The sequence below is a fragment of the Scomber scombrus genome, chromosome 14 (genome assembly GCF_963691925.1).
Source record: "Scomber scombrus chromosome 14, fScoSco1.1, whole genome shotgun sequence".
NCBI classification, from domain to species: domain Eukaryota; kingdom Metazoa; phylum Chordata; class Actinopteri; order Scombriformes; family Scombridae; genus Scomber; species Scomber scombrus.
Window position 1 is genome coordinate 10028175 of NC_084983.1, and position 20920 is coordinate 10049094.

Consider the following 20920-nt stretch of genomic DNA (forward strand, 5'->3'; position numbering starts at 1 on the left):
ATGCTGCCGCAAAGTGCTGCTCATGGGGGACTGTTGGGTCTCTGTAAACCAAATAGTACGGTCTATGTCTGCACTAATAAGTGCCCTGAGATAACTTCTGTATGATTTGGTGCAATATAAATATAAACAAAAAACTGTTTTCAAGGATGCTTTTTACAAATCACTTATTGATGTTTAGGATTGTAATTAGGACTGTTTAGGACTAAAAAGTCCATAACTAATTTTTGATTAATCAGTTGTTTCTTTTCTTGATTAATCGATTAATTAATTGATTTAATCTATGAAATGTTAAACGTTTGTGAAAAAGGCCACAGTGGTGTCTTCAATCTGTTGTTTAATTCACTGTCATGACAAAGAAAAAGAGTCAAATATGAGAAACTGGAATCAGACGTTTTGCTTGAAAAATGACTCAAACAATGATTCGATTATCAAATAGTTGCCTATTCTTTTTTCTGTTGATCGATCAATTGTTGCTGATCTATGGATGGTCTCAGCTATTTGTGATTTGACTTCCTCTTTGTTCAATCGCATCTTTAAAAATCCAAACTTTGCCTCCAACATCAAATAAACACACTCTGGTGCAAATGGAGCTTGAACATCCAGATGATGAAGGCCACAGGAGACACAATGCTACCTCCTCGTCCTCTTCCTCCTCCTCATCATCTTCGTCATCATCATCACCCAGTTCTATGACAGATCCTGGGGGGCTGCTGGAAACTTACTGGGAAACTCTTCAAGATTAGAGCCCGGAGGACTTTACATCTGACTGAGATTCAGGCCAGTGAACAGTAAACAACAATCTGCCACTACTGTCCCCTGATGCACCATGAGACTGTTGATGGAGTGTAAATAAATCCTGCTTGTCATCAAGAGACAAGAGCCAACATATAATAGTTATAAAATATGGGAAATATTAAATATACCCCCAGAATAATAGTTAATGTATTACATATTTTGTCACTTACACTCCATTGAAGTGGTTGCAAAAATCTTGATTTATTGAGTATTAATAAATGTGAAATCAAATAGCGGCAGAGAGACCGAACACAAACAATGATAAATCTTTTTTATGAGATGCTATTTCAAAACAGGTACTGTGTTTTACAATGCAAAACAGGGAAGAACATAAAACCATGATGGCAGCATCAGAAAAGCCAGATAAGAGAAAAGAGAAGCAGACAGCAGTGAAGAGACAATCAAGTGAGAGCTGGGATCATTAAAAAAAAGAAATAAGCATTTGTGGTTTTCTTCTGGCAGATTGTTGTTGTTGGAGGCAAATTTAATTCAGCCAATAAAATCTCACCACAATGTTTGAATAATATTACATAATGTTATGAAACGGAAATACAGATGTTCAAATTTCTTCGAACATCCAATTGAACGAATCTGATCTTTTCTCAACACTTGAAGGACTTGTCATATACCTTTTCTTAAAAATTGACTTTTGAGTTTATTCTTTAATTTGGAAACAGTAGATGAAACAAATATCTCACCACAAGGTCCATTTATACGTTCATTTGAACATCTGCAATACCATAGCTAATCCTTCTGCTGAGGAAGATCATATGATGACTTAAAGCTCCAGCTTCTACATGGACGCTGTGTGGAGATCGTTGTGACAACTTGTTTCCAAACTCAAATTCAACATTTCATTTGCTTAGAAGCCAGTGTGTACATGACTTTATTAGCCTGGACAGAGGACATTAAATGGGTGCTACACAGTATTTATGATGAGATGTTGAGCACTGGTTTTGCATCGTTCACTTTTATCTAATTATTTAATTTAAATGCCTGTGGCATTCTTAGAAAAAGGAGAAAATTCATGTGAAAATATTAAACTTTATATAAGAAAATTGTAGTTTAAAAGTCTACACATTCTCCTTTATCATAAACTGTGTTTGTGGCAAATAAGTGATCATTTCAGAAGGTACTGACAGACGATATTTAAGTTATTACTGAGGAATTTGAATAGGTTTCATTTTGAAATATCTCTAAATTAAAGAGATACATAATTTAAGCACATCTGATTCCGTCACTGCTTGGTTAAGAAACTGTGGTGGACTCTGACTGATGAAGATAAAAACACTTGAGTCGTTTTTAAAGTCATATTTATTGTTACATGTGAAGCGCTTAAAGAATAGACATGAACACGAGACCAAATACAATCTGGCCACTGTCGTAGAGTATCATGAAGCTACCTGGAATGAAGTTACTATTTATATTTGGTAATGTTGAATACAAAAAAAAAAGGAACAAAAAAAAAAAAAAAAAAAAAAAAAGGAAAAACTTCAAAGTACGAGTATAGGTCGTCTTTGAGACAAGAAGGCACAGCAGAAGCCAGGAGAGTCCAGTCCGCCTGCTCCTCATCCAACGTAACAGACAAAAAACAAGAAGCCCAATACAACAAAGACTAGACACCCCAAAAAAACAGCATTTTACCTCACGTAATAATCCCAAAAAACAAAACAAATGACGAATACAAGAATACAGACAGCACATACAGGCTGGTCATTAGTATAATTTGACCTCATGGCTTCTGTATACAGATATGTAGAAGTTTATGGTGCCAGTTATTAAGACATGCTTGTACTTCATTCAGTGAGAGGGAATGTTTTGGTGTTTGTATGACGTGTGCTCCACCTAAACATCCTGCCTCTCATCACCCGAATTTTTTATTTTTTTTTTTGCCTTGTCAAGCATTTATTTATAAGTATGGTATTTAGGAATGTGTGTTGCTTAGTCGAGGATATAATTTACTTATCAGTCTGAGTAAAAATATGTAAACAACCTTGCAGCTGGAAATATGCATTCTTGCTTTTAAAAAAAACAGCATTCTTATACATTAGTTGAGACTCCTGCATATCAAAAGTAACAAGTTGTCCTGTAACATGAGGCCCAGCTCTTCTGATCTTTAGTAGGTTGGGCTCACTTTAAATAAAGAGGACAGCATGTGATTTTTCAGTAAACACCTCCGTTAATCAAAAAGAGTCGCGGGTTCATGCAAATTTCTGATTTTGACTTCATGTAATTCTCATTCAAAAAAACCATTCTTCATTCCTTCAGTTGGAAAGGGGGGAGGACAGGGGGTAGAGGGGGAGGGGGCTCTTTCAAAAGACTAATGGCTTGTGGGAACGAGTATAATAAGTGCCACAATGATCGCAGACAGTCTCTTAGGCTCGCTTCATCCCCCGACCCATCAAGCAGGCAAAGACTGTCATCACCATCTTGGGCTTGACCTCCACCAGGTCTTCTGGGAGAGCGTAAACGCGAGCTCCGATCTTCCTCGCCATAGAGACGGCGTATCTAGGAAGAACAGAGAGGTTCACACATGTAAAATTGTTTCAAAAGTGACCGAAATAATCACAAATGACTGGCCGCCTCCCTGGTTTTGTAATAGAAAAAAAAATAAAAAATAAAAATCTTACTTGGCGTTCTCCAGCTTGTCGTCTTCAGAGAGACTGCCTGTCTTTATCAGGTCGTAGTTGATGCTGCCAGGCTGGATGGCGTCGATCAGTTCCAATACTGCCAAGCTGCTGCTGATCTCCTTGTCCTGATCATCACAAAGCACACAGATTAAGGATCAAACACACAGGATAAAAGTCACTGAGGCCGATTGCACTGATAATATATTACATTCAGCTGCCATTCAGACTCAGAGATAAAGTTCTTTATCTACAATTTGATGAAGTCAAAACTCCTCAGAGGAAGTTAACTTTCAGTGTTTGTTTTATCTAATCTATACCTGCAGTTTTTTTACAGCAATGTTAGCAGAACATGTGCAGACTGGTTCACCTTAAAGCTTGAAATCTTGGTTGATTTTCCAGCCTCTGCCAATGTTTCATTGACCCACTTTACAATGATGTCATCATTTACTTTCTGTCCATCACCCAGTTCCTCTAGTACATTCAACGTATATCTGAAAGAGAGGAGAGGCAGTGTAGTTATTATGAGTATGGACTGAACAGTCCAGTTAACTTATTTTTTTTGCTCTAGGTAAAAGACATAACCACAAAAAAACAAAAACAAGTGTGAAGTGGTGTTTTACCTTCTCATTAGCTGCCACACCAGTGCCAGAGTCAGGGTAGCGTTGCCGTCGTTCAGGTCCTGCCCGCCGATGCCAACGAGGGAGAACTTGGCTGTTTTGCCCAGTTCCACTGCATAGTTGCAATTCTCCAACTTAGGGTAGAAAAATAAAATAATTAGTAAAAGACAGCCATCGAGGATTTTTTCATGGATATGAATGTTTAAAAGAAATCCTAATTCACCTTTTTCATGTTAGTTCCCAGCTTGGGGTAAGGCGGCTTGTTGACCTTGTTGTTCCAGTCAACAGCCACTTTAATCCTCTCGTAGAGCTGAAGGATGACCATGGCATCCTGCAGGTCTCTACAAAACAAGATTGCGTTTGATATTCATTAACATGAATACATATTCAGATACTGGTGTATGCAGGAGTAAAACAAACTGTCTGTGGTACGTACCCATACAGATGATTGACATGTGGGTTCACTCCCAGAGAGTTCATCCAGTTTCTGAATGTTCTCTCTTCTCGTGTCTCACCTGGATAGAAAAGGGATCATAGGATTGAGTGGGTTTCAGGTGATGTAGCTGGCAGCCATAGTGGAGGTCTCAGTAATAGTCAGTGTGCTTTAAAACATGCAGCTTGTTGGTTTTATCAGAACTGAATAGACCTGATTGATGTTTTTGATACCTCTGATACCACTGTGTTAGCTCAAACCACCATAATCTTACTGTAAATGTGATCTGTGCATTAACTAATTTGTACAGAAGGAGCCAAACTTACGAGTGGTTTATTGTCGCATCATAATATTTAAAAAAAAATAGTTTCTATGCTAAAATGAACCTGTATGCGTTAGTTAACAGCTGTTTGTGTAGAGCTGGTTGTCCTCAGGCTGAAACTTTGTTGCTTTAAAGTTAATCTGAAATGTGAGCAAACTCCTCCTGCTCTCCACACCCACCTTCCAACAGTCCCCAGTCAATGTCCTCATTCTCAGGTTTGGTCAGAGCTGGATATTTGTTAAACAGATTGGCCACAAAGGCAAGGTTGAGTTTGGGGTTTCCACTGACGACGTCAGCTGGGGTGACAAACTGTCGACAGCTGAGCCTGTCGGCCTGCTGCAGCATGGCTTCTGCTCTCTTCATGTCGTCTTTCTCCTGAACAACACACAGAACACACGCTTCGATCAGAGATGCTGTACAGCTGTCACCATGTGGTGAAGACTCAACTGTCGAAGAGCTTACACTGAAGCCTGCCATGTTAACGTCTATACGTGGCTGGTCCTCGTCGGTGCCTTTTGGAGAGATCTGATTCAGGAGGTGGAAATAGGCCCTCGAATCCTGGACGATAATACAAACAAACACAATTAAATTTCACTGTGTAACATAACTGTAACTTTTGTCTCATTAGGATATCTGTACTTTAATTAGTGCCACATCTGGAGGTGTTGATAAACCTGAACTTAACTTGTAGTGAGCACATTGTTTTGTATTTTGTCAATCACCTGTCAGGTATTTAAATGTTCTCTTAAACTATTTAGTATTGTATATGCATTAGATTTGCTTTACAAACACAACATTTGGCATATATTAAATCTATATAAGCAGATGAAACAAATATTTAATCTTAAAATGACATTTCGGAGAATTATTCTGTAAAATGTAGTGTGTACTGCTGAACAATATGTAAAATACTTTGTTTAAGACATTTCTATGTCTATAAAATAGTGGAAATCGAATGAGGAAAAAATTAGACAGACAAGGACACGTGCTGTAGCTGCTGTTTAACTGCCTGCTTCAATTATGGAGTGCCCAAAAGTGTAACAATATTTTCGAACTGACTAATATTTTAAATCTGATGAAGTTGTTAAAATTATGTATCAAAACGTCCTTAGTAAAATGAATTTTTTCCAGAGACACAAAATATCCTAAATGCTTACATGCACATGATAGTTTGCTAAATGTTAGCTGAAGGAGACACTACTAATTCAATCCTATTTCTGGAGCAGTGGAGGCGGATATTTGACTGAGTTTGTGTAAACACCGCCTTGCCCAGGGTGCTGATGGACACCTGTGTTGTTGGACCTGTTTACTAAAGACGCAGAAATAAATGGGTAAAAAAAAAACTACAAAAACGCAACAAAGTAACAGACTCTCCTCACAAGAACCTTAAAACTGCAAGTTTAAAAATCATTTAGTGTTTAAATACTCAGTGTGAACAAAGTGCTTTTAGTTTAGTGAGCAAGGCTACCTTGATGTCAGAGCTGAAGTTATTGATCTTCTGCCAGCCAGCGTTTTCCAGGTGAAAGTTGGCCCAGCGTAGGAGCAGTTCTTCTGGAGACAGCTTCATCAGGTCCTCCAGGGTTTCTCCGTCTCTCAGCAATGCTGCCAGTGCTGTCGAGGGGTGTTAATGATCAGTTAAAGCTACCTGACAACAGACCAGGAAACCCTAGTGATGGGAACACGGACTCAAACACGTGTTGCCTAACGGAAATCTCAAACATGCCCTGTACCTTCATTTCTGCTGAGCTCGATGTCAGCAAACAGGCCAATCTTGATGATCTGCCACAGCAGGCCCAGCACCAGGTGGGGCTTGCCTTCCTTCAGGTCTAAGGCGCCAATGTTCACCACATGGCAGCCAATGGCAGAAGCTGAGTTCAGGGCCAGGTTGAGATTCTCCTGTAAGTTACATAAAGCATCAGCTGAGTGGAGACAGATAAAAAATCCTTTAAAACAAAGCAGCACTGATGTAAATCTAACTGACCTGTATTGTAAACGGTGTCAGCTTCTTCTTATTTATGGTCCTCTCATCGATGGTGTCCGGCACTGACAGGTTGATCATTTTGCTGTGTATCCATACAAAAAACAAACAAACATTATTCATGTTTCTACTGTGATACGTAATAATATAATATATTATACTAATATATTATACTACTATACTGTACATACTAATGCGTAGATAGATTTGGAACAATACGTATTCATTTCTGAATATTCTCATGAATGTAGCAGTATCATTTCCTGCACTGCAATGTGAGGAGAACATTGCTGTGTTTGACCAATACAGGCTTTTCTTTCAGCCATAACGTGAACACACCAGTAAGTTCAGTGACATGCAGGTATTTGATATATTTCATAGAGGCAGCTACAGCAGGTAAGGGAGGGTATAGTGGAGTTGCTGCCTTGCAGTGAAAACAGGAACACCCACCAGAGGACTATACCGTCTCCGACAGAGGTGAACAGAGAGTCTGTGTTGGGATCCATGGGCAGGACATGTTGGCAGTCAGGGTCTTTTTCCAGAGCACTGTTGATCCAGTTTACAAAGGCGTATCTCTCCTCCTCTGTAAAGGTGAACGTCCACAGGTGTCAGTAAAAAAACACTCGCTCACAATGACTCATTAAAGTGGGTCCATTATGGGCTTCTCAATGGCAAACGAAGCATCTGCACCTGAAGGTACAAAGTCAACAGTTCATGACAAACATTAGCAGCGACTGGAGGGAGGAAACAGACGAACGTACCAGAGAACGAGTGTTGTGTGCCTTCGCTTGACAGCTCCGACGTCCCTCCAATAGCCAGAATGCCTTCTTTTCTGTTGATGGCCTTGCGGAAAGTTTTTGCTATTTCACTGCCCCTCAGGTCCTGGACGATCTGAAACAACACAACAAAGAATATTCAGACTAATTACCACCAAGACTCTACATTACTGCTTAAGACATATTTATGGAAATACAGTAGATGATGGTTTTGTCGTAGAGGTTAACCACTTCATTGTTTTGGCCAATTAAAACATCTAAAAAAAATTTAATAGCAGCATGTTTGTTGTATCAGCATTAGTTTTTTTAGTTTGAACATTAGATTATAACTAAATATCGTAACTTCACATCCAAATAAATCACATGTTGTGATTACTGCACTATGATTCTGGTGAACTGATACATAACCATCACCTTTAACACATGAAACTTATGATGATTAATTGCCAGACAATTTAAAATGACGTCTGTGCTCTCTCATCTTTTCTCCTTTTACTGTCATTTGCATCCCTTGTTGTCTTATTGAGCTCCTGTTAGCCACCATGACTGCCAAGGTCGCTCTGCAGCAGTGCAGCTGGAATTTCTCCTCAATAACATGAAAACATAAAAGGCCACCTACACACCTACAGAGCTAATGATCAACACTCGTAATTGAGTTTCTGAACAATATATATGGTCTAAAAACAACAGTGTTCATTGATGCATAAAGTTTCAGGTTCATAATAGTGACTAATGCTGTGTGGTGCATTTAGGTACACTGTAGTGATTTAAAGTGAGACTGTGCATTCACTACATATTTAATCATAAATGAATATAAAAAATAATCAGTAATAAAGTGTCAGTGTTTCATTAAGGTTATCAACAGTAAAAGTAAACTGTCAAACACAGTCGTTATCATCCTCCACACTAACACCACCCTCAAGCTTGGCTACATTCCAGCATTAAAATCTCAACGACATTTAAGGGGAACCATAAAGAGCTATGTGGTGTGAGTTCATATAATATAAAGCTTATCAGTAATGCAGCACATGTGACAGTTACAGACAATACATATTGTATGGTCATATGTCTGATACTTCCTGAATCTGAAGTTATTGCTGCTTCATCAGTGACCACAGCCTGGCTACCCGCCTCGCTGTGGCGTTGGACCACAATGAGCTATTCAGCCTGGCGCTGTTTGAAAAGCACAGCACACTTCACCACAAACATAAACAAGGTCAAAGGGTGCCAGCTTGCATTTTTTTTGTGCGCTTTAGGTAAAAGACACAACCACAACAAGACAATAGTGACCGTGGGACTCATGATAAAAGTTTCCACTCGGTTCTACAACTCAGCTAAAACTTATATGATATTCACATTCACTCTGCATGCATTTAAACTGGGCTGTTATCATCCATAAGAACATATTTTGTACAGCAGATTTTTATCAAAGCATTGTGCCGGAGCACACACCTCTCTGACACAATGGCACAATGCTGTTAAGCAGCCAACTGGGAGGGGCCGGATGACGTCTCCTCCCACCAGCACATGAACATGACATAACAGCCCACAACATTCACCTCGCAGTTTTACATCATTGCAAATAGCAACTAATCAATCCTTCAGCCAAGAGTGATTATCTCCATGAGTTACACACAAACACACACAATAGGGTTGTTATTTTTTGACATTTTGCTCGAGGACAAAAAAGAGTGACAACAAGAGCTTTCCTGACTTTGACACAGTTCATTAACTCCAGTAAGTACAAAGACAAAAGTGTAGGCTTTCTTTTTTTTTTAAAAAAGCACATGCTACATCTGTGAGAGAAATTAAAAAAAGAAGGATTTTAAGTTTGTAGAATCAGTTACATAATTTTAATCACTTCACATCTTATTTTGAAACACCTTCAATTACTGGTAGTTCTAGTTTTTATGGCTCTATTTTTATGATTTAATCGTCCTGAATTCTTTCAACCCTAATTGTCACATGGCTAAATCTTTGCCTTAAAAGGAGCCGTTTAAATAAAGTTGAGTCCACAGTTTCAGTAACAGAGCCCGCTACACTTCAAGACCAAAAGACGTTCAGCCACAGAGGTTCGGACAAAACACAGTTCAAAGACCACCCAGTTCAATTTGCTTCACTTTGTCATTTTCAGAGTCATTTGATAGGTTTACAAGTTTACAAATGACTGACTAAAACAGCCACATATCCAAAAGCAAGACAATTAAACTATCACAGATTGACAGCTTCGTTGCGGTCGACCCTCCTGATTGTAATTCAAATTCCTGCAGTGCTAAACCAGAAGCTGCCTCAGTAAATGACTGCTCCCTCATCACCACTGAAACAAAATACTGGAACTCACACCACTCTGCTGACCTCACTTCCACATTCCCTGAGTGTGAGTGTGTGTTTGTATAGGGGCCTTTCAACTCTGTCGAGCATTTAGCTGCTAAAAGTTGCTTTGCTGAGGCGTCTTACTCAGGAGGGCGAGGTGCTTCAGGCAGAGCAGAAAACAAAGACCAACTCACAGTCTCACAGTGAGGAAAGCTCTGAGCAAGAGGTGAAAACTTGTCAGGCTCGGCAGCCCGAGCTGTTCTTAGCTCCACTTAACGTACAGACAAAAACTCTTCGAAGCTGATCTTGTTGTCCTTGTTGCGATCGAGTTTCTGGATGATCTCTCGGACCATGTATCCAGGTAGGGCATGGCCGGCCTCTTTGAGGAGCTCATGGAGTTCATAATCAACGACGTATCCATCGCTGTCGAGATCTACACACACACACACACACACACAAAAACCATCATTAGACACCAGAAGACTTATTTTCACAACCTATAATGTCAGTTAGATGTTGATTAATCGTTTGTCAGAATAATCAAATGTCAATACTAATCATAATGATAATAATAATAATAATAATAATAATAATAATAATAAATGCCCATCAGAAGTTAATTGAGCCTCGTGATATCTTTAAATCACTTTTTTGTTGCAGTGAAAAGCAAGATTTAGTTTTCCTTCTCATTAAAATAATCTAATTAATAAAATCCTGTCATGGTAAACTGAACTCCTCAGCACCACTCCAATAGCATCATTACACTCATTACTAAAGCCCAACAAATACATCAATCAGCCAATATTATCAGCTGATATGGCCTATCAGAGAATATTTTTAAAAACTTGTATAGGTAGCATTTTATCTTTATTTCATCTTTTTTCTTAATTCAATTTGAATATACACGCACATATGCTTTTTTGTCTTTTTTTTAATCATATAGAATTGTTACATTTTACTGTTGCAGTGCACTGATTAAACTGTAAAATATCATTACGTATCTTTGTCACAAGGGTTTAATGATAACAATATGTGTGTTTATGTATATATAAGATTATCGGCTGATATAACGATACCAGAATTTTTTTTACTCCCTCATATCGATATCAGTCTAAAACATACAGTATTCCAAATACTGGATACTACAAAAATCCTCCTCATTACTGCACTGTTTATGGTACTTTAATGAGCATGTCTTAGGTACTATTCATATTATTTATATTTGTTATAATAATTAATTAACTCCTACAGTGTTCAGTACATATAACCAGAAATATGTGGTGTATACTTGCCCAAATGTACATATGCTGTTAATACTGTACATACAATCTATTGTCTAACTCTGTCTCCTCTCTATATACATAATCAAAATATGTTAATATATAATAATATAACTCTATGCTGTCCATCACTGTACATATTGTTGGAAGTTATATACTATAGTGCTGACTTTCCTGTACTCATCTATAAATAACACTGTATTTTTGTGCTTCAGGTCGGATGCTAACTGCATTTCATTGGCTTTGTGCTCATGCTCTGCACAATAATAAAGTTGAATCTAATCTAACGTGGCTTTTACTCACCAATCTTTCCAAAGATCTCCCTCATTTCCTCCATCTCCTCCTTTGTTATCTTTCCAGACATTTTCTGTGATTGACCTGAGGTGGTCAGTCAGAGAAAGGTGGGACTGCGGAGAGAAAAAGAGCAGTCATTAGCAGTGTCTTGAAATGAGCGGAGGAAGGACTCAAGAAGAGCCTCATCCTCATCAGCCTCCTGTAAACCTCCTTCCAGCCTCTGTAACTCATGCAGACTGCCACACTATTCTGCGTCTCCAGCCAGCACCCCTCACTCCAGTCAGTAATCTCGCTGCTCGTGGTTCGCTGAACATTCTCAACTTTTCTGCCAACGCAGATGTGACCTTTCCTCTGCAGGCAGAACACACTTCACATCTCGTCTTCTGTTAAATCTTAAAAACTAGTAGTTCTTCATAAAAACAGTCTAGGCTGATCCCCACCCCCACTGATCCTATCTACTGTTCTCTTCGGTTTCTTTCTTTAGCTCTTTTCCTTTTCCAAGCACGTTTCTCTCCCATAATCAAAGTAATTTCCTGTTGTTCCATTGTATAGTAATGAGCCTCTACTGTAAAATAACTACCAGACATGCAGCAAGTGCAGCTACAAACAGTCACTGTTTACAGTAGGTGATTTTTATAAAACAACTTTCTTATAAATCTGCTTACTGCAACAGAACATCCTCCAAATCCTCTAAAACTCACAATTTTAAAAAGTCTGCTCTACAAATCAAATTTTAATTAAATGTGTTGAAGTTTCATGCAAACTGAGATACCTGTAGTGAAGGGATCAAGTTTTATATGATAAACTCACATCTGGAACAGTTGTGAGCCTTCTGTTTGGGCTATTTCTCTAAAAAATATGATGCCAGTTCATCATGAAACCATTACAGAAAAGTGTTCACTTAAATGAGTAAAGACAAGTCACATAATGAGTAAGACTATCTGAATTTTTTTTGTCTGACTAAAAACACTGTGTTCCTGAACTCATCCAAGGCAAAAGTCCCAATCTGAAAATAAGGAATTCCTCCGAGTGCCTCCTTCCCCTTCTGCAGCAGGAATGCGTGAGGCCTGGGCAGATCGTGCTTCACTTTACAGAGGAGGTGAGCAGGGCGAGCTGCTTCGCTCGGCTCTCCGAGGCTAAACTGGTGAGATGGCATTCCTCTCTGACACAAGTGTTCAGAAAACAAAGATGCAGTTGACGACGAAGGATCACACTTTTTCCAGACAGAAAAGTGTTCCCGTTTACTGATGGTAAAAGTACAGATGACTGATTTTCACAGCGTATTAGTCAGAAATCCTGGGCATGGCTATTTCTCCTTCCCTAGTACTACACATGTAAAACCATATTAGGGAATAGTTGAAAATCCAGTTAGTCAAACGGGTCATTATCCACCTGATTGTTAGTATCATTCAAAGTGAAGTATTTCCTTTGAAGGCCACAGCAGCCTAACAGATGCATATTCAAGCAGACAAACAATGGACAAAAGGCCAGTAACCGTGCATCTTCCCCCATGAATGAAACTATTAATAGTGTTCATGAAACAGTAGCCATGTGGTCTCTGAGATGACTCATTTCCTATGTTCTTACAAACAAAACAAACTGATGAAATGCAACACCTTGTCCTTGTAATCAGGAATGAGCTTCACCAACAAAGCCATTCAGATAAAATCATTCTGTTCACAATAAAGAAGTAAAACCGAGTAGAGAACTGGTTTTAGGTAACAGTACAATAGATTTGTCACTTTTATCAGTAACTCAGATCAAAGTTCTCTCTCTTCTCTTTGATTCATGCCACTGTATGAATCAGAGAGAACAGAGTGTTTTTCTTACACAAACTGCTACTAAATCAGGGCAAGCAACTAAACTCCTGACTAAACGATTAGGAAAATGACGATGCAAGTGTTGCTATATTTAACTTTTCTCCACAAGGATGTGAAATGTGGCCGCCGAAGTCGGCTCAGCTACAATAAGGGCCGACAAACATTACCTCATTTGCCAGCCCATGTCACACCCTTGACACAGGCCGAGTGGAAACAGAAGAGGGGTTAAGTGCACGGAGCAAGGGCACAGATGGCGGCGGACAAATGCGAGACGTACCGCTGGTTGTACAGAAGAATAGAGCGTTTGTAATCAGCCTTACAAATGACAGCAATAAATCCTGTGTAACGCTAGAAAATGAGTTGTGAGTGTCAGGCTCCAAAGACAGTTGCTGTGTTTGACAGCTGGACTGTGTGTTTTGAGAGCAGAGACAATTCCTGCATGCCTCTAAATGCAGCAGCAAATGGAGAGGCTGTTGTTTGCCTAAAAGCATATGATACTCGTGACAATGTTCAAACACAGGATTGAAATGTCAGTGCTTGGCTGCAGTGCAGAGTTTCACAGATAAGAAAAATGCTACCATACTTCTGACTGGTGATTGGACTCAATACAAAACAAAAATCTTGGGAAAAGATTTCCCAAATTCCAAGTCTTTGACATTTTTGAAAGGGATTCAATTTGAACCAAACAGAAAGCTATGTGGGTACGTAGTGACATACACTGAAAACAACAAATGCATTAGCTCTACACACACATGTGTAGGCTTTAATCACCCAGGTCACGTGTCTAGCAGTAGCAAAACAAGTCTTGAAGATGTTTCACCACTCCTCCACAAGGCTCTCTCGCCCTTTACTTTATGTCTGGATATCAACCATACACAACTATTTCTTTCCGAGCACCAGCTTTAATTGTCAGGCCAAAAAAAGCACATCTACGACATTTACAATCGCCTTTGATGGATCTTTCAGTCAATTTAAAGCGGTGGGCTGCTCCCAGATGGCTGAGTTAAATGTTTAGAGCCGACACACCCCGTCCCAGTGTTTTATCCACACAGTTACATGGGAAATGTGAGGCTCACAAATAGCTTGGGCACCCTTCCCAAGTGTGGTCAAGTTCATATGCACACACCCAACATAGTCTGCAAGAACACGGACATTTTTACTCAGTGACAATCGCCTGCAGATGTGAAGCGCACTGACTCATAAACACTATACAGTCTGCGACTGCTGTGTGGATAAGATAAGCGCAGCCATACTGACAGGAAAAGAAAAGGTGACGACAACAAATACTATACGTGGAGTTTACCCAACTCTAACATCATGTACAGCTGCATGCATAGCATCCTGGGCTGGGTTTAGGGTTATTATAAAACCTCACAAATATGGTGAATCATCATGGAAATATTCAAATGAAATGGTGAGCTGCTAATCTTTACCACTGGAACAACTTTCCCTCTGTAGTAAACTGCTTTTCACCAAATGAAAGGATATAGAGAGTAGCTGCAGCTAGCAGGTCATGCTAGCATAGGTGTTAAACCAGGAATCACTAGCAGACATCACTTATGAATGTGATTAGACAGGTTACTGAGATCCTGCTGAATCAGTTGGGCTAGGCTGCTCAACTTAAAGCAGACACACCTACAAGGGCTGCCATTACTCAAAAGCACTGTCATGACTCAGAGATAATGATTTTTAAAGTAATTTTGATTATATAACAATGTGTGTCAGTGCAGATTGAGATTTATATTTAAAAAATGTCCATTTGCAATAATGTGCAGCCCTGGTGGATTTTACTCTCTTTGATTAGGGTCACTTTAAAAGACCAGATGCAGCTAGTCTAATTTTCTTAAAAATGGTTACAGAACAGTGTGAAAAGGAAGAGCACAAGAAAAAAGACGTGAAAACAGGTGCACCTTTTAAATAACTTGTTCACTTTCACACCGTTGAATAACAAGTGACGGCAGCTGTTTAAAACCCTGTCGGCGCAGAAAGTGGAGCAACCTGTTCACTCGCACAGGTGTGAGTAAGGGTGGATCCACAATGTAAGCTCCCTCCTCCTCGCCCTCCTTCTTGACTGTCTGGTTTGTCTTTACAGAGATAACATCAGACACGTAATGTCTGTATTTAAAACACCAACATGCTCCCATGTAGTTATCCACAGTATGAACAAGGGAGTCTCACTTTGTACTCAGGCTATATTGAAGCACAGCATACATACCACACATGCACATTCATGGACAATTTGAACAGCCCAATCAGGTTAATGACAGACACAGTTAAAAGTAACGACAGATTTTTTCCTCTTTCCCATAAAGGAAGTACACACAACACTGTTTCCACTAAGACAAAACTATGTCCCCTCACTTCTAATACTGTAATAGATTTAATACTTAAACATGTTTTCCTGTCAAAATATCCCTCCGTACAAGCAAAGACATGACTTTCACTGAGGAGAGACAGCAGGGACTGTTGGAAGGAAAAGCACCACTGACTTAAACTGTATTCACAACACACTTCTTGTTCCAAGTCACAATATTTATCGAGTTAAAATGTGGGTTTCTCTGACACCATCACACAGACAGGCGTTCAACTATTTGTCAACACAATTGGGATCCCAGATGTAAGTGTACTCCTGACCCAGATGGGTCCACAGGAAAAATCTGGTAAATCACTCAGAGTAGTAAACAGCTTTACATAGGCCGCTGTTTTACACAGGCGCAAATAAACTCTGAGAGAATAAAGAAACTGCTTCATTTCAGTTTTATAACAATCATCAACCTTTCCCAAAGCACCATAACATGCAAACAAACAAAGAAAGTCAGATCTGATGTGCAGCGTGGGAACGTCCACTTTGCAGTTTTATGTCCCATACAGTTTAAATGTGGCACCGACAGGGAGAGACAGATCAATTGAACAAAGGGTCAATCATTTACTAGAGTTGTGCAGGCATCATATAAGTGTCAACACGAAAAAAACGTGGCAGATCAGAGGAGCAAACAAACACACGCCTAGCACTGTAAAGGACCTTTTATAAAAGGCTTTAGCAAACTTTAATGTGTGCTTACACATAGGTCAATGCTAATCTGAAGATGTTAAATGTAAAGCAGGCTCCACCTATGCGACTTCCTCCGGTGGGCGCTGGTGTAGTAACGGAACGAACCTGCTCCCATGTTCACAAAGGTTGATATTTACAAAGTTTAAAAGACAATATACACTTTTTATATGTTTTTCAAAACGCATGCTGAATTTATAGAGTTATATCTAACTTACTGGACATATTTTAAGTTACCGTTGTTATGTCTTAAACTTACTTTTGCTAAACGTTAAACTGTAGGACTCGAAGGCTACTTTATTTCAGTATTTCTAGGCTCTGTCCAGCTCCCTGAGGATGAATAGGTTACAGTGAAGGTGTAGCTAGCTACAGCTACCCAGCTAGCGCCAGACATGCAAGTTTTACAGGCACGAAACTATCCCTAATTACTCTTGCAAATCCTCCTGTCCGAGCTGAGGCTAGCGGCTCTCACAGAGGAGAAGGCTTGGGACAAAAGTGCTATTTTAGCAGAAATACATCCGAGACAAAGTCTGTCTGTAAGTACCTCTTGGATAAGAAGTTGCCAGGAAATTGGTACTCACTGTTGGTGCGCCTGAAATTCCAGACAGCGTCCAGTTTGCGGTCCTGCCTCCTCCACGTAGAGACAAAAAGTAGACAGAGTCAGGAATGTTGGCCCCGCCCGGCCGGCGTCTATCGTTTTTCCAACCCAGTTTAGATGGAACCACGCCCACTTCCGTAGTACGGAAGCCTCGAATGCTGTGTTCCCATAGAAACCGCGCTCACGCGTCCCGAGAAATAGCTTGTAAAACAGCGGCAATATAGATGGTATAGTGCGCTCTTTGAAAATGACAGATCACACAAATGCAGAGCTTTGGTAAGTTATCTATTTATGTGAATTCACCACAGTTTTATGTTGGTAGAATATACTTGCAAATAATATCTATACACGAGTCTAATATTAACTCTTGCACCTCATACACATTTTTTACAGTCTGTCTGACGTCCTTGGTACTAATAGGTAAGTTAGCTATCAAGTTAGCTTGGTATTGTGCATAGATAATGAATTAATTATGTAGCTAAGTTAAGCATGTTGTATTGTGATGGTTTTGTAAATGTCTTTTGCTTTTTCAGACTTAGTATTTGTGTGTGCTCAGGACCAGCAGAAAACATAGATGAGTATCCACAGCTGAAGGTGTCTTACAATATCTGTCACTCAGTTACTGTTACTATGAGGAATCTTATAACATAGTTGTATTAACTTACAGTATTAGAACATTTTGAAGGAGTACTGTATAGCCTATATATAACCCAGATCGAGTACTAGATAACTGTGAAGGCCAGCAAAATTATTACATATGTGTGTGGATTTAAATTAATAGTAGTTTGTTTCCTACTTGTAGGACTGGCTACCAAATCAATTTAGGTGCCATGTCTGCCAGTATGAGGAGGTGCCTTCAGCTGGAGACCACACTAGTTTCGATGCCACAGTGCATGTGGATGTCAGCACTGTGGAGCAAGTCAAGCAGTGGATCCATCTTTTGAAGGGGTCATCAGGGGTGACATGGACGGTGGATGTCACCCGACCAAGGTTGGGGCACCGTGTGCTATTCAAGGTAAGAGTTGTGCTGTCAAAATTTCTTCAAGCAACTTATCAGTGTTTCTTTTTCCTTTGGTTCATACTGCTTTAAATCTACTATATTTTGCGCAGGCATGTTACAAATGTCAGCACAAGATGAATGTTAAGGCTGCAAGCAGCAGTAGAAATTCTAAGAACACCTGCTGTCAGGCAAAAATGCTTGTAACTTTGAAGAGTCTTGGTGGTGAAAAGAGCAAGTGAGTTTATTGACCTACTCTCACAATTTCATTGTTTTAGACATAATAATGATATTGAGATATTTATATATGTTTTACGACGAGGCCTCGCAAAAGTCTACCCGTTTCCCAATTGAGCTGCGGATAGTAAACAGGCATAATCACCACCTGTTTGTCGCCGACGCTATCCGCTATACTGGGAAAAGGCAAAGGAGGTTCTGATGGGTCTGTTTGAGATTAGCCACACCCCCACATCTGCTTTGGTGGTGCTCAAACATGACCTCCAAGTGGAGTATGGTCAGCAGTTTATATATGCATCTGCCAACAGGGAGATTTGCCCTGACCTGCCCTATGTGCAAAGGTGGACATCACACTGGAAAACATGGTCAAGATAACTACTACCCACTATATTTATAGAAATGCAATGCAATAGTAACATTCAGTAAATGCAATTACAATTTTCCACAGTATGTAACACCCATACCAACCAAGTTTATGTATTTCCTAGACTGTTCCACAAGGTGTGTAGGAAGGAATATGGAACCCAAAGTGGTCCAAACATGTTGGCAGCACTGCAGGATCAGGTGGAGCGCTATAATAATAAGTGCCAGGACAGATGTGCCATAATGATCACATCTTCCCAAGGAGCTCCTCTTGTTGCTTTATGTTCCCCCTTGACGAGGAAAGTACACTAACTGAAGCTGTGCTTCATAGATTCCTCAAGGAATATGGACAGGGAGAGCTGCAGGGTGTTTCTCTTCCTGACCCACAGCTGTGCTGGTGGCCTCCCACTGGGCACTCTCCTCTGCCAGTCAGAGGATCAGCAGACTATTTTTGAAGGGCCGGAGCTTCTGAAGAAAATAGTTGGAGAGAAGGCGTTTGGTGGAAGGGGACAGGCAGGGCCGCAGACTTTCTTGACAGATGACTGTAGGTCAGAGAGGGGAGCTGTGGGGCAGGCATTTCCTGATGCCACACTTCTCCTGTGCTCCTTCCATTTGCTTCAAGCAATTTGGAGATGGCTGTGGAGCAAGGAGAGTGATGTTGACCACAGGGACAGACCGACTCTGTTCACAGTGGTGAAAGACATGATGTACTGCAAAGAGATAGCCAGGGTGGATAGGCTTTACAGTGAGGCAAGACAACATCCCGTTGCAGTCAGGTTAGTGCTCAGCATAGACAAGTAAGTGTATGTTAGGCTGTAGGACAGAAACTTTTATAATCAGATCACATTACATTTGTAAATACAATGTAATGAAACCATGAAGCTATTGTGTTTGGATTCTTTCACTTCTTTATTTGCTGTGCCATTACATTTTTGATGTAAGTATTTCTTATATTTTCTGCATTTGTTTCTTTTTTCAATCAATTGCAGGTGTGAAAAAAAACCTAAAGTACATTGAACGTCTGTACAACCGCAGGGAGTGTTGGGCACTCAGTTACAGAGGCAGTCTTCTCACCAGAGGTCACAACACTAAAAATTTTGTAGAAGCGGCAATGCATGTCTTCAAGGAAGACGAAGGCCTTCAATCCTCCTCAGCTCTTCGACCTCCTGACATCAAGGTTGGAGACCTACTATGAGACACGCATTTTTGATGTTGCCCTTGGATGCTGGGAATCATTCCAGAGATCCAGATTCCTTCCCCAAGATGGCAACATTGCAGCTTCGAAAATTCAGTAGGTAATGGATCTTAACAAGTGTAATTTGTTGATGTCCTACATGTTTGTCAAAGGAATCTATATGGATGCATGGCAATTTAAAAACAAATGTATTGCCCCTTTAATGATTTATGTTTTATATAGATTGAGGAGAAGACGTTCCTGGTGGAGGAGTCCAAGCAGACGTATGTTGTGGACATGGAGTTGGAGCTGTGTTCAGGCCCTGCAGGACAAACTGGGGCACCATGCAAACACCAGGCAGCAGTGGCTAAAATCTACAGCTGTTTGGCCAACACTTTACTGCCAACCAGTCCAGAGATGAGAGCAGAACTGCTCAAACTTACATCTGGAGGTAAAGCCAATATTTTTGCAATAACTGTTATAGTAAGACTCCCAATATTTAAATTACATAATGAGGGAGAGATGCTTAACTTTATTTCACCAACCAACTGAATTTGGTGGCCTGTGCAAGTAAACCCGCCACAAGTGCCGCTGCTGATAGACCACAAGAAGGTCAGTTGTGAGTCTGTATGGTATGTTCACATGTGACTTGGTGCTTTTGACATTAAATATGTCCACTCACATGGTAAAAATGTTTCAAGTAATTTCACCTATCTAGTACACACAATTAATATGAAAGATGTGCAGCCTATATATATTATAGATATTAAAGACCACCTCTGGACTTATTTTATGATGTGTATAACATACTATACTTTGAATGTGCATTTGAGTCTGATACATTTTTTCCACAAAAAAGCTCAATTATGTCATGGTTTAATCCTTAAAAAGACTCTTCTACTCTTTCTCCTTCATTAAAAATTGTATAAAATCTATAAAGATGTGAATATATTTATTTCAGAAGTTTAACTGCTGGATAAAAGAGTTACAGCTTACTTTAATACAAATTTGTCTAAAAGTAACTCATATGTGAATATATATTCTGTGTTACACTTTGACACCAGAGATGTACATTATTTGTTTAACCACACATGATAAACAGTTAATTTATGGTTGAATGTTCTGTTGAAAGTTTTGTTATTGTTGTCTTAGAAAAAAATGGCATCACCACTCCATTCCTGACAGATTACCACCTATTAATGTCTGTGAACAACTATGACAGCTGTATTGTATTGTATAATAAA

General features: G+C 39.7%; 1 protein-coding gene across 2 annotated transcripts; it reads right to left on the reverse strand.

Moving 5' to 3' along the window:
• Positions 1-2234: 2234 nt before the first annotated feature.
• On the reverse strand, positions 2235-16960 carry LOC133994036 (plastin-3). 2 transcript variants are annotated; one of them, XM_062433206.1, is made up of 16 exons: positions 16889-16960; positions 11448-11551; positions 10146-10297; positions 7537-7666; positions 7226-7358; positions 6779-6860; positions 6528-6693; positions 6266-6408; positions 5260-5355; positions 4977-5172; positions 4479-4557; positions 4266-4383; positions 4046-4176; positions 3793-3916; positions 3426-3550; positions 2235-3303 (listed from the first exon to the last, which is right to left on the reverse strand). In XM_062433206.1, the coding sequence occupies exons 2-16, from the start codon at positions 11506-11508 to the stop codon at positions 3171-3173; spliced, it is 1869 nt and encodes a 622-aa protein (XP_062289190.1). In that variant the 5' UTR covers positions 11509-11551; positions 16889-16960; the 3' UTR covers positions 2235-3170. The 2 variants fall into 2 exon arrangements, with proteins under 2 accessions (XP_062289190.1, XP_062289191.1); XM_062433207.1 differs by having other exon boundaries at positions 16852-16909.
• Between the last annotated feature and the right edge of the window lie 3960 nt (positions 16961-20920).